At 44.3% G+C, this 14,015-nt stretch overlaps 1 protein-coding gene across 2 annotated transcripts in view; it reads left to right on the plus strand.

Moving 5' to 3' along the window:
• The first annotated feature begins 4,974 nt into the window (after positions 1–4,974).
• ARHGAP21 (Rho GTPase activating protein 21) overlaps positions 4,975–14,015 on the plus strand; it is a 111,682-nt gene continuing 102,641 nt past the window's right edge. The window contains exons 1-2 of one of the 2 annotated variants that reach the window (XM_036395233.2): positions 4,975–5,055; positions 5,148–5,465. In XM_036395233.2, the coding sequence (XP_036251126.1) occupies positions 5,379–5,465 (87 nt within the window). In that variant the 5' untranslated portion in view covers positions 4,975–5,055; positions 5,148–5,378. Of the gene's footprint in view, positions 5,056–5,147; positions 5,466–14,015 lie in introns of those variants that run through there. The other variant, XM_036395240.2, reaches the window with a different exon arrangement.

Here is a 14,015-nt window from a genome sequence, read left to right on the forward strand (position 1 = left end):
TGACTGATGGAGATGGCTGACTGAAGCTTCAGGATGTCAAAGCCCTCTTTTACTATGGACCCAGTGGTAGGCCTTGCTGCAGTTCTCTCTGGCAGTGCTCTGAGCACTTTAAAAGCATCAGTATCCAGGGCCAAGTGAGGGAGGTGTGATCTCCTGTGAAGAGAAGACTGAAATAAAAGAAAGGAAACACATTCATAAAGGTTCAGTGTAAAAGGGGAGCCAAGATGTAGGCATGGCAGCAATGACATTTATTTCTGTTGCCTGAGTATTGGTGATAGGAACATCTATATAGCGAAAGGGGAATATTGTGGTATGGTTACCAAGAAAACAGCCATCACTACTGATGTCTAAGATGACTACTGTACTAGTGCTGGACAGGAAACACATGCCTGTATCATGACTGAATCAAAGGAATTTCAATGCAGAAATCTGTAAAGCAAATGCAGTTGCAGACAGTGGTCACATTACTGTATAGCTATAGTAATGATTTCATGGCTTTTACATATCTAGGAGGGACTGACTATTATCTGCAGTATCTTTGAAATACCAGTGAATGAAAAATGTGTGTGTAACCCAACCCGCAAATCCCCATGCTGAGAAGAATCTACTGAATCGTTCTTGGGCACCTGTCAGCATCTTTGGGGGGCAGGGAGGCTATTAGGCTGATGCCAGTGATGAAGAGCCTGTAGCCAGGCACACTGTGGTGCTTGCAAACACTTCCTGCAAAGGTATTTCTTATGCCCATAACAATATAACAGAGGTGTCCAGGTTCAGCCTGAACCTCTCAAAGCAGGCTCTGATCATGAGATTAAAGCCACTGGCAACTATAGCAGAAACTGTAATCAGAATGATCATTACCTCAGCAGCTCCTACAAGTGACAATTTCTGAGGACAAACATCAGTACAAACATCTACTTGCCTGAGGCGTACGTCCGCCCACTCACTCTTCCTTTCACCCCTAAACTCAGGCCCTCTTAAACTTGGACCTTCTCCTATTTAACTTTTCAGACTTCTCCTTAGGAGAGAAGTCCTTATCCCAGCAAAATACCCAAGATTTACTGCTATCTCTTACAGCTGCCTATCTAATCTATTTTACTCAGGTACTCCACACTAATCTAATCTAAAGAGTCCTGTAAAAAAACTGCTCTCACTTTAAGTTCTTTTTCTATCCACTCCTGTTGTTGTCTAACCCAAAGGCTGGGCATTTGGGACTGGCCATGGCTGGGTCTCCTCAGTGCCTGTGGCACCTCAGGTCTGACATATCATGGTAGGCTGCAGGTGGTGAGAAATGGGAGAGCCTTCAAGATAGCAAGGACAGCAGAACTGCTTGGCAAATGGATTGCTTCATCTGCATGCAGGTTACAGGTCTGTGCACTGGTGCATGTGAGAGAAAGGCACACCCCTGTGCCCTGCCAGAAGCAGGTGCTATGCACCAACTGGAAAGGAGGCAGCTACCAAAACCATATTTAGTGTAATGAAATTCAGTCCTCCAGTCTACCTGGCCAAGTGAATTTTCATGTCTGCAAATTAGCCTCTAGAATATCTATATTCTCAACACATTCACTCAGCAAATAATAGTTTAAGAAGACAGAGCCCAATAATTGTGCCACCACTGACCCAGGAGAATGGGCAGAACAGAATGACTGAGTACACTTTAGCCCCCAGACTGCAGGACAGGCTTAACTCTGCCTACCCAGGCAATTTAAATTAGCTGCTAGACTTTGCACTGAAGCATCTGAGATGTGCTCAAAGATGTCTGCAGCAGCTCTCCTGTGGGGATGATACTCTTTAGCAAGGAGTGATAATAAACAGTAGGACAGTGCTAACACTTTAAGCTGCTGCAGCTGCCTGCTAAGTGAGTATGTGTCAACACCTTCAGACTGGAAGGTGAGAAAGTGAAATTATAGCTTTCAGTTACCCTATTTCTGCTTTTGCAACCTCTTTCATTAAATAACTTTCAAGGATGGTTAGGGGACTCAAAGGTTTGCTTGTGCATTATGAATCCAAGATACTGAGCACATTTCTGAAAGTTTGTGTGTCCTTCTTCAAGCTTGACAACTTATGACATCATATTTACAACAAAAAAATTACAGCGAGATAGTCTTATACAGGAGAGTCCTAAAAAGAGTCCAGTGTCTTGAATAAAAACATCTGCTGCTAAAAAAATAGAAGACTGTAATATGAGGAAGAAAATTAAGTACACAGTTTAAAAGAGGCTTATGCAGCCTGAATTTTCTTTTGATAATTACACAAATATAAATGTCTCAGTGATTCTAGGATCAAATTTTCCTCTGTTATATTTTAATCTCTCTGTTAAAGTTTGAAAGCTAAAGCTAGAGAAATTGATTGGCAATGCAAAAAAAATAAAACTGGAAGATTTCTCTCTGTATTGATGTAGCTATGCTGATATGGAGACTTGTTAGACACTATACTCACAGTCCACTTGTAGTTCAATCTCTCTAAGACATTTTGTAAATCTGACAACATTCTAAATGGGTATTAGTTATGATGCTAATTTAGATTTGGAGGCAGTACTATACTTCCTATTAACAAAATTATTATGAGTACATGAACTGGTTTTCTATACATCATGGATTCTTGATGGTGTTCTGTAGATTGTCATAATTACTCCAGTGCAAAGAACAATACACAGCCAAGCATATAGCTACACTTCTTGGCTCTGTTTGATAACAGAATCTCAACAAAAGTGTCCCAACTGTTCCCCTTCTCCACTCTTCAAAAATCTCAAGTGATTTTAATTCTGGTCTTTTCAACTTCTTGACAACCATTGTGCAAACAATATTATAACAGTTTTCTCTGGGTCTGGATAGCAAATAAATCTTTTCATGTTGTAGGATGGTGAGCTAGGAGAACCTTCCTGTAGATGCAGAGCAGTATGTTTATTCTAAATCTCTGGTCCAAATCAGGTTCGGCCACAAAGTAGTCTTTAACATCAGAAATTTATGAGCAACCCAAATTCAGAAACTACCACACATTTTTAACTATATATGCATGCCTTATGAGATCCACAGCAATATGCAGTATTGAGAGCAAGCACCTGAATCAGTGTGACAGGCTGTGAGTTGTATCACCCTTTTATACTCAGCAGATGTGACCTTGGTTGACAATAATTAGCATATGGACCTTGAGACTTTTCCTCCAGCTACTGGAAATAAGCTTGTTCTTCAGTTCTCTGGATACCAGTATTCATCCCTGCTGACAATGCAAGCTGCTGATAGATAACCAAGACAGGCACGTCTTTCCAGAGACTGTGATCTCATGGGCAAGGGTAGCACAGTAAAAAAACCACAACCCAAAACATTACTATTGTTTTTAGAACACAAACTAGACACAACCCTTCGTTCCACTCGATTCTTTATCAATTCTTGCAAATGCTTTGTTTTTCTTTGTTTCCTGCCACAGAGACCTGATTTGTCCAACATCCAGGCTGGAAAACACCATCCTAAAAACCGAAAAGAAATTTCAAATCACATACTCCGATGATGATAAAGTATAGAAAATGTCTGCGTTTACCGCCTTCGTGGCTACAACAAAACCAAGCTTGCACCCCCGCCACTGGCTCAGGGTCAGCTTCGGCCGAGACCGTCCAAAGCCAGCCGAGAGGCGGTGGCGGTCTCCGTCCTCCCGAAGCCAGGTGCAGGTGGAGCTGGCTGCAGAAGCACCAAATCCTGCGTTAGGGCGGAAAGTCTGAGATCGTTGCTGTGTGATCAACCCCCGAAAACGCCCAGGGAAGCAGCAGCAAACGCCGCCGCCCCAGGCCGCGCTGGCGGGCGGGGGCCGGCGGGGCTCTGCGCTCCCCAGCCGCAGGGCGGGTGCCCTGGACGGCAGCCGGGAGCCAGTTCCTGCCCTCGCCGTGCCGTCTGAGAAGGTGGGTGGATTTTTGGAGGGAAGAGAAACCACCAGTCGGGAGGCAGGGGAAGGGGACATGCTCCCCCATCAGCAGAGGCAGCGGGAGCCGCCAGCGCCGGGAACGGCGGGGCGGGGGCAGGGGCAGGGGCAGGAGTCCCGCGGGCCGCCGAGGAAGAGGGGCCGGCTGGAGGGCCGTGAGGCGGCGCCGCCGCCCTTCGCGGGGTCGCGCTGCCGGCCCAGCGGGCTGGGGGCGATGGTCACCCCTGTTCCAGTGAGGGAGGGGGCCGCCTGCGGCTGCGGCGCTGGGACTGCCCCAGGGCCTGCCCGGAGATGGGCTGTAGTGGGTCGGGGCAGAAGGGGGGCCGTGCGAGGGCCCGGGAAAGCGATCGCGGTGAGCGGCACAGGCGAGGCGGCGCAAGCCGCGCAGAGCCCTGTGCCTTCGGGAGGGCGCTAGCTGGAGCGCCCCGCCACTCCCCCCCGCCGAACCCGGGCCAGTGCCCAGGTAGCCGCGGGAGCCCAGGGAGGAGCCCGGGGGGGGGAGGGCGCAGCTGGCGCGGCGCGATGGCCCCAGCGCCGAGACGCCCCGATTGCCGCCGGCGGGGCCGCAGCGGCCGCCGGCTGCCGCTGTCGAAGCGCAGCAACGTCTGTGCGAGGGGAGGCCCGAGGGAGGGGCGCGGGCGGGGCGTGGGGCGCGGTGGTCTGATCGCGAACGGCTCCGGCTACGTAGACGGGGGGAGGGAGCGGCCTGCGATCGGGGCAGACCCGCGTAAGAGACAAAAGCTCGGCACGGCCTCGCTGTTGTCTGAGGGGTCCTTTGTTGCCACTTCTTCATCAGGGCTTGTGCGCTTTCTGCTGCTGCCCCCCGCTCCAGTACGCCGCTGGATACAGCCGGGGCGGGAATCGTGAGCTGGCGGCGGCTTCCGCCCGGCCCGGAGAGCAAGTGGCCCCCGGTCCCGTCCTCCTCGTCCACCAGTTGATCAAAGTTCGGCTGGGCCGAGGCGGGGACCGGCCCTACCGCCCCCACCGGCCGGGGCTGCCGGACAGCGCTGCTCCGTCCTCGCTCCCTCCGGCGGCGTGTAGTGAAGTAGGAAGGATCGGACACCTCCCGCCTCTCCCCGCTTGCCCTCTCCTCCCCGCGGCTGGGGCTCTGGATAGGAGGAGCCGGAGGAAGAGGAAGATGACGGAGTGGGTGCAATTAGCCTAACAAGGGACGGGCGGCGGAGGCGGCGGCGTCCCCGCGCCGAGGACTGACACATCTGCTCTCTCTCCTCCTCCAGCCATGAAGGCAGCAGCCGGGGAGCGTAGCTGAAGCCCAGGGTCGTTCCGGTGCTCTTCCCTATGGCAACCGCGTGAAGGGCCGACCCGTCCCCCGGCGGCGGGGCTGGGCTGGCCGAGCCTCGCCTGCTGTGCGCGAGTGGCTCTGGCGTTGGTTCCCTCCTCCCGTCCCTTCCCTTCCCCGATGTGGGCTCCAGAGGATTTGCACCTCCTTTGTAACCGGGAATGAAATAATGGCGACCCGGTGGGCAGCGGGGCCACCCGACGGAGATGGAGACAACGAGCCCCCCCCGGGCGGCGGCAGCGGTGCTGGCGGCCAGGTAGGAACGGCAGAGGCGGGCGGGGCGCGGGCCGGGCCGGGCTGGGCGGCCGCCTCCCGCCGCGGGGAACGGCTTGGCTGGAGCGGGCTTAATGGCCGCTCCCTCCCGCTCTCCCTCCCTCCCACTCTTCCTGCCCGCCCGCCCTGGAGTTGCTGGGAGTTGGACGCTGGGAGTGGTGCGGTTCCCCAGCAGCGGAGGGGAGGCAGCCGCCCGGCCGAGCGCTCGCCGCGCACTCGGGGCACCGCTCCCGGGCCAGGAGGCGGCGGCGCCTTCGCTGCCTCACGGGCCGGGCGGCGGCTCCGCTTCCCGCCCCGCGGAGCCGCCGCCGCCCTCGCCCTCGGGACGGAGGTTTCCCCGGGGCCGCCCCTTGGGCCTCTCGCCCCCCCGGCCCCGCGGGCAGAGCGTGGCGTGTCGCTTCCACGCCCAACCTGCCCGTCCTGGAGGAGCGCTTCGCTGGGCGCTCAGGAGTACGGCTTCGTGCCTGTCACATTTCTATCGTGGTGGTTTTCAGTAGAAATAAGGGTCTGGCCTCTGTCTGCTTGTAGCCAGTGCTTGCCACTTTCCTGTCTGCCCGCAGCCTCTTATATTAAGGATATTTCTATCCATAGCATTTGTTGCTGGAACGATCCTCTGTGTATTTAGTTCAGAAACTTAATAGCATGCCCTATGGTGGCACCATTGCGTGTTTTGACTTGCAAGACAAAGTTTTTAACGCAGAACCGTGTCTGATCCTTCTGTGCTCCCTATTAATAGTAATGTCTCTGAAACAACTATTGACTCTAGATCGAACAAAATACATATAATAGCTTCAGTAGATTTGTTTTTGGATTTGTCTTAAACTTTACTTACAAAGGCAAGCTTGATTTTTGTATCTCTCAAAATTAGAGTATGTATATTGTGCTGAAGAAAATGCTGATTTAAATCCACACAGGGCTGTGAAATATATGCCCTTTATGTAGATATTCCCCCTTTTGTTTGCTGAAGTTGAAATACAATTGAGTGATTTTTAGGCATACAGAACTTTATTTTAAAAGTGTGGCTGATTTTTTGTTTGGTTGTGGTATTTTATTTTGTGTGATTTTTTTTTTCCTTAGGACACTGAGTTTTAGTTTACTGCTATCTTGAATTTACCCTTTTGCCTTGGTTTGGAAGTGTATGGTATTGTAGGATTTTCCTTTCTGCTATCACCTCAATTAAGAGGTTCCCACAGTCTCTTAAAGCTAGGTGGGTTAGGTGAAGATAAAATCAGTCTTAAGTAAGAGCACAGAAGCTAAGGCTTTGTGATAAAATACAGCTGAAAAACAGTGCCATGTTTGGAGAACCTGTTCTTCAGTACTGTTCAAGTAGTGTGGGAAGAAGGAGAAAACTGCGTGTCTAAGGGTAAAAATTAATATCTGCTTTTTAATTCTGTAATGTTGAAGCTTCTGGTCTTTGGCGCTGGCCCTTGTCATAATCTACCTCTCCCTGTGGCGGTAAGCCTTAACAAGGCCTGTGGCACTATTGGAGCTCATCGTGTTAAAGCTGTCTAATTGGGGACTACTAATAGGCGTGGAATTGCAAAATGGACTGCTCTGTCTGTTGCTTTGCCAGGTACTTACATGTTGGAGTTAAAATGTAACTGGTAGAAAACATGTGCTGGGACCTGTGATTGCCTTAATCACAGCAGGCCTGATGTAATCTTCGCTTGAACTTAGACAGCCCTGGTGAATGTCTGATCAAGGTTGCAGTGCGTTCTCAGTTGCCTTCGTGTAATGTTACTTCATGTTTTAAAGTTCAGTTTATTTTCTTACAACTTTACTTTCATAGATTTGTGTAAAATGCCTAGAGAGTGAGAATTTGTGGCTTGACATCTGCTCTGTTTGATGTAATAGTTACTGCACAGTGCTTCATGCGCTATATGTGAACAAATCCCTTCAATTGAAGTCTCTTGTGTTTGTATTGAACAGTAAGAATGGCTTTTCTGTTTAAAAGATCAGAAAACACCTTTAATGAAAACCAATTACTATAAAAAGGGACTTTAGGTTTCAAGAAAATTGCTGCAGTGACAGGGATTTCTAGTACTCTAATACTGATGTGCAAGGTATTAGCAATTTTGGTAAATGATTTATGTTTTTGGGACAATGGATCCCATATGGTGTTTGCATTATAATGCAGTAATTAAGTAATCTACATTTAATGCTTAGGTCTAGATACACACACAGCAGGCTGTCACGAGGAAGACTCCAGGCATAGCTGTTGTTCACCACAGTCAAGAGAGTGGCTACAGAAATAGGACTTAAACTGATTTAAAGTTTTTGGAAATGCACAACTGTAGTCATCAAGGTTTGAGCAAGAACTGAAAAACTTGTGCTCTGTCTTCAGGATCAGTGCTCAGACTAAGAAAGGGAATGTTTGACTGAGAAGTGGTGCTTCTGTGGGTCTTTGTGTACACAGGTAGGAGAATAGAGGACATGCAATTTGAGTCCTCTGGATACCACGTATGTTGGTTGATAATTGTGTTTTGTTTTGGAGACCTGCCTACTCTGATATTAAGTTCTGTTTGGTCACGCCTTGCTATGTTTTCTATTTTTATTTTCACTTAATTTTTTTTGTTTGTTTTCCCTTTGACACCGTATCTGGTGGTCCTTCTCAGTACCGAGCCCCTTCAGTGAAAGGATTGTTGCGAACAAAGATCGCACATTCAGGCTTGCAGGCTCCGTCTGAACATGGAGCGCCTGTTCAAAGGGACAGGTCACGTATTCTGGGCTCCTGGGGGAGCTGGCAGAGAGGGCCAGGGACTCTCAGGGCTGTTTGCCATTCTGTTTGAAATCTGACACACGTTTACACATGCAAGAATTGCTGGGCTTATGTTCCTAAGGACAGATAAGTGAGAGCGTGTTCTTTCTGGCTTTTAGATTAATAAGCGTTGGCTATCTCTGTTCTGTCAGGTTGTAGCAGTATTTTGCTGGAGAGTTTAAGCCCTGCTGAGGTGCAGGCAGTACTGCTTCAGTCACAACATCCCACCTACAGGTCTATCCAGATTCGAGGCTGGAAGTGGTGTCTTCATTAGTGTAAATTTAATTTCCCATCCTTTGCCTAGAAAGGCAAAGCAAAAAGTGCTTTTTTTTGCTTTTCTGTTCCTACTGTTTTGTGTTTAAAGAAGTGCTGTGTCTCTTTGTGGTATAGTTTACTGTTAATCTATATTAAAAGTACATTCTGAATATTAAATGCAGATTTAAGAAAATATTAAGCACAGTGTGTGTGGCCTTAAAAGGCAAATTTTAATTCTTAACAATACTATATCCTCAGTTTATGAATAATAAAATGAATACTAAAATACTTTATCAAATAATTTTATTAAGACTGATATTTTTCTTTTGGTTTGGTTACATGTTTTTGTTTTGCTTAGCAGATGAGTTTTTAAAAATAGTGAATGGTCTTTAGTTATTCCCAAGAGTTTCTGTATTTGTCAAAAGTTAGGAATACATTTCCAAAGACTTCTGTAAAAAAAAAAAAAAAAAGAGCAGCTGATCAGTACTTGCTTTGTGATCACAACTGTTCAATTTCAGAGAAGAAGAAAATCCACAATATTCTTACTCCTACACCTTATCAGAGAGAGTGCAACTGCATAAACTGAAGACAAGCATGTGCTGGGTCAGGAACCAGAGAAGGGCAATGATGGCACTAAAAATAGAAAATCATTTGGCTTCTCGCTAACAATAATGAATAGATCGTTTACTATTTTAACAACCCAGTTGGGATGACTTCAGTAAATTTCAAGTGGTGAAATTTCCCAGGTGTTAGGTCTCTCTACTATCAGAGCGGAATGCCAGTCTTTCTGTAATTGTGCCTGTAAACATGTGAACTGTTCTGGAACTCTGTTGTTGGATATTGATGCTTTTTCTATGCCTGATACCCAAAGGCCGGAGGGTTTAATCACAATGTTAAAGATCAGAATTAAAAAAATCCATTTATAAAATTTTATATGTCTAATAGTACACAATACTGATTGTTAAAAGTGCACATTACTTAGGGTTATAGAGAATTCACCAAAAAGCTTCCATTTAATAAATTCATTATCAATAGTAGCCTTACCTGGAGTTTTGGTTGCAACTGTTCAAAGAGCTTGAGTCAAATCCTGTTTAATCGTGCAAGCATAATGCTGACTTCTGCTCTGATTTATGTCAGCATAAGCCTAGGATAATTTGACAAAACATGGACCTCTTCCATGAAGAAATGTTAGGTGTTTGATAAGTGTCAATATCGAGCAGGAAGTAGTTCCTTCAAGAAAATGAAGGTATCTGCCTTCTAATGTAGCTGTGTTTAATACGTTTTTCCTAAGGTGACTTCTTGCTTTCTAGTTACACAACTTTGTTGATTGTACCACTTTGGTATAGTTGTCTGAAAAAAAAATACTTTGGCAAGAGAAATGCAGTGGGCTGAAAGTATCTTGAACTGTGTCCACATGAAATAACTGCTCTTACTGCATGCAGTATATGCATTATACAACTGAACTTTTTTCTTTAACAAGTTTGACAAACATCAAAGCAATAAGTTGACTTTATCTGTATAAGCTATTTTTAATGATTTTTTAAGATGCAAAAATAACGTCTGCTACTTCAGACGTATTGTTTAATGTAATTTGTATTTACTTACGTGCAAAGTAATTGAGAGAACAGTTGGAGAAGAGGAGCTATTTAATCTCACATACTTTTACTCACACACTTGTATGCATTTGTGATCTTTTCCCTCTTGTATCTTTGAAAACATCTTACTGGAGGTGGATAACCAAATCATAACTGAACAGTATGGACTCTGAAAAGAGTAAAAGCTGGTGTATTTTTCTTTAATTCTCTTACCACGTGCATATGTGACTGTGTAAATGGTGATTATAATATAAACATGTACAACCTGTGAGCCTTACTAAGAGAAAAAAATTATCTTTCCGAGGAAGTCCAAGTAACAGTGTTAGGCTAAGCTGTTAGGAATATCTACTGGTGCTTCATAGCTGCTGTTTTGGTTTTTTTCTCTGATAACAAATGGAAGAAAAAATTGAGGTTTTCTAGCATTCAGAGGTTGAATGCTATTCTTCCTTGCAGTTGTTTGTGTGCTAAATTGCATAGAATAGGAAGCAGATATAAAAAATTATGCAATGCTGTTAAATGAAAGCCAGATTTATTGCTTGTGGTTAACAGGAGTCATTGTTTTTAAAAAAGCATGAGTTAGCCCTGGTGTAAATGTTGAGGCTTCTAAACTACATTGAAACGATCTGAATTGACAGTACTCCAGAAGTCAGTCTGGTGGGCTGTTAGATACAATTCCATGATTGTGGAAGCTGTCAGAGCCTATGATCTCGTCAAAACCTTGAACTTAGGGCCCTACTACAGAGGAAGTGTTTGTCTGCTTGCCACAATAGATAATGGATATATACTAAAAATATGTTATGCTAAGCGTGGTACGCAGACAGTGGATGTGAGTTATGCTTCTGGTCAGATTGATTTCTTTCTACAAAAATCTTGTAACTCTTTGCCTGTTTATAATATGAAATGTAGATTATTGTAAATGCTGTGCATTTCTGCTGTCCAAATCCTTCTTATGTCTTGTAATTTTAATTTTTTTGCAAAGACACTCCATGGTATTTTTTGCCCATCACCCAGTAGTGGGCACACACAGTAGAAGTATAATGGGTAGGAGCAGTAACATCAAACAGGCTTTGATTGTGTTCATATCAGAGGCCTGACACATCTTGTAAACCTGGAAGTGCATAATCTTGGAGTTGCAAGGTGGGATTAAGCTCTTTTATGTATACAGTCCTAGGTACATAAAGGTTATTTAATGGGAAGGCTTTGTCTGTGGTGTGTTTTTTTCTTTTTGTTAGGTGTTTGTTTTTCTTTGGTATGGGTTTTGTTTTTGTTTTTTTTTTTTTTTAAACCATGGTGAAATGCATTTTTCATTTACATTAGTTAGATGGGAACTCTAGCTTCTCCCTGTATGGTTGTTTACTTTGGTAGCAGGGAAACAATTTTCTGAATTTACTGTTTGATGACTGCTGTTGGATTTGAAGAGAACTCTTCTGGAGAGGTGATACTGGAGTTAAGTGATTGGATCACTTGGGAATAGGATGGTAAAGATTAGGCACAACTGTATGCTTTGTTCTCTGCATCTCTGTGCTGGGAGGCTGGAACTACTGCATTTTTCTGAATTGGTGTACCCTGTTGTTCTGTATGCCAGGGAATTGTATTCAGCAGAAAGTGTTGCTGCTTTATATTTTCTGTTCTAGATTTTTGCACTGAGAACTTGTAGATAAGTGTTTTAATGAGGCCTTGGGATCTGTTGCTGCAGCTCTCTCCAGCCTGTTTGAGAGAGCCTGATAGAAATCACTTTAGTAAACATTTGGTGCTGGGCATGAGAGGTTCTGTGTGGGCATTCTGGAAAAACACAAACAGCTGTTTAGATTTTGACTCTGGCTTGCAAGTCTGAGTATACACCTTTGGGAGGGTAGGGAGTAGGCTTATTTTTGCTCTAAAATTCTTAATTTCCATTTGCCAGCAGCTGCTGCTTTGGTGAGAGTGAATGAGGTGCCTCCTTAGAGGACATGGCTAATTACAGATTGTCTGCTGGTGGAGGGGGGCACTCTGAGATAGACATTTTCTTTCATGTGTCTCTCATTTGCATAATGTGTTAGGACACACAGTATGGACTGCATTAAGCACTAGCAAATATGCTGTAGGGAATAATCTTGCACTGGCATCACTAAGTTGCCTAGATAACATAATCTTCATATTTTAAATGTTGAGGTTTATATTTGTCTATTTGAAGGCCAGGGACAAGAAATCAATAGAAAAAACATATAAACTGTAATGAGGAGAGAAATTTTAAATGTTTCTGAGTAATAGTTGCAGTTGGTACAAATAGGTTGAAAAGAGAAACCTGAACTTGTATGCGAATTTCGGTTTTTGTTTGTTTGCTGTGGGTTTTTGGTTTTTTTAGTTGACTGCTTTGTGGGGTTTGTGGTTATTTTTGGGAGGGTTTTTTTTTTTTATTTTACTTAATGTAAATGGCAGTGTGCCCTCCTAGTTGTAGGTATGTATATCTCTACCTTTGAAATACTATTTCTTAATAAAAGTTCATTGCAAACCACTCACCCTTTAAAGGACTGTGTTTTGTTCTCTTCTAGTTAAGTTGTTCATCTTAATATTTGGGGCTTTTTGTGTTGCGAAGTTCAAGGCATAAGAGAGTGAACAATCCTGTAATAAAAAAGGTTTAAAAAATCAAATCTTAACTTTCCTGAAATGTTAGTGTTGAATACATCTGTGGAATTCTCTTAGTCTAAGTGCAAGGGCGGAAAAGTCTAAGATTCAAATGCTGATGTGGTTTAAAACTTTGAGGTGAATAGGGTCTTGGATACAACTTGTTCTGTCCATGGGGTGAGCTAAAAGAGAATCTTTGAACTCTCAAGAATCCCTTACAGATCACTTGGCTTGTGGCAGATAGATGCAGTCTGCTTAGTGATACATTCACAGCATTGAGGTGGACTATTAATTTTGTAAACAAAACCAGAGCTCAGTCTACACCTTAAGTTGCAGTTTTATATTGGGAAACTGCACAGGGAGAGGTGTTGTTGAAAAACTAGTTTATGGAGCTAAAGTCATATGGATTTCAAAACCATAACACAATTCCCATTACTTTTGAGAAAAATAAAACATTATAACTTGTTCAGGTCTGTCCAGATGTAATAGAATGTGGAAGAGGTTGCTTTCCTAAGCAGCTTAGCAGATACTTAAATACAATTCTTTCATTAAAGTCTGTGGTGGTTTAGACATGTTTAAATGTATATGTCCTCAGTTCCATAATGTTTAAGAGGGCTAGAGGTCAGTCAGCATTTTTAGGAGTATATAAAGCTATCAAAATTTCCTTTTGATGCAAGAATTGAGAACTGAAACATTTAGCGGTTGTCTTTTTGTTCAGCAAAAGATGCAGCAGGTCTAGTATGTGCTCCTCAAGCAGGTCACTCTTCTTATCTGTGGGTTCTGACCTGTGTTTTGTAAGATAAAAATCTGTTTAGGGTTATCTCCAAAAGAAATGCTGCAGTTTTCATGGAACAAGCTGTCCCATTGCACTTCATGCTTTGTTGTTGTGCTTTTCTTCTAATTTTGATGCAACTTGAATAGGGAGCCTGTGACTCCAGTGAAAAGCATTTCCATGTAGAGCCGCAAACATTTCTTACTCATCAATGGCTGTAAAATCTGACTTGTTCCTTCTTGCATGCATTTTAAAATTTTATTATCCTCAATCATCATGGTAAAAGGTGAGTAAGTAAACTTTGCCTGGAGTAATCAATTTTCATAGCAATTTTTCAGGCCTTCTTCTCCATTCTCTGTACTTACACTGTTTTTGTATGGATCTGTCTACGTACAGTCTCACATTTTCTGTATGCTTTAGTTATATTTTAAAATTTGTTGAAGAAGTTGCTTTGGAACTGCTTGTGAGGTGGGATTTAAATGTGATCTTTCTTAAGGAAAAAAGAATGAATGGCTTGTGTGCTACTCTGAGGGTATTAAAGTTTCCCAT

The sequence above is a fragment of the Molothrus ater genome, chromosome 1 (genome assembly GCF_012460135.2).
Source record: "Molothrus ater isolate BHLD 08-10-18 breed brown headed cowbird chromosome 1, BPBGC_Mater_1.1, whole genome shotgun sequence".
Taxonomy (NCBI): domain Eukaryota; kingdom Metazoa; phylum Chordata; class Aves; order Passeriformes; family Icteridae; genus Molothrus; species Molothrus ater.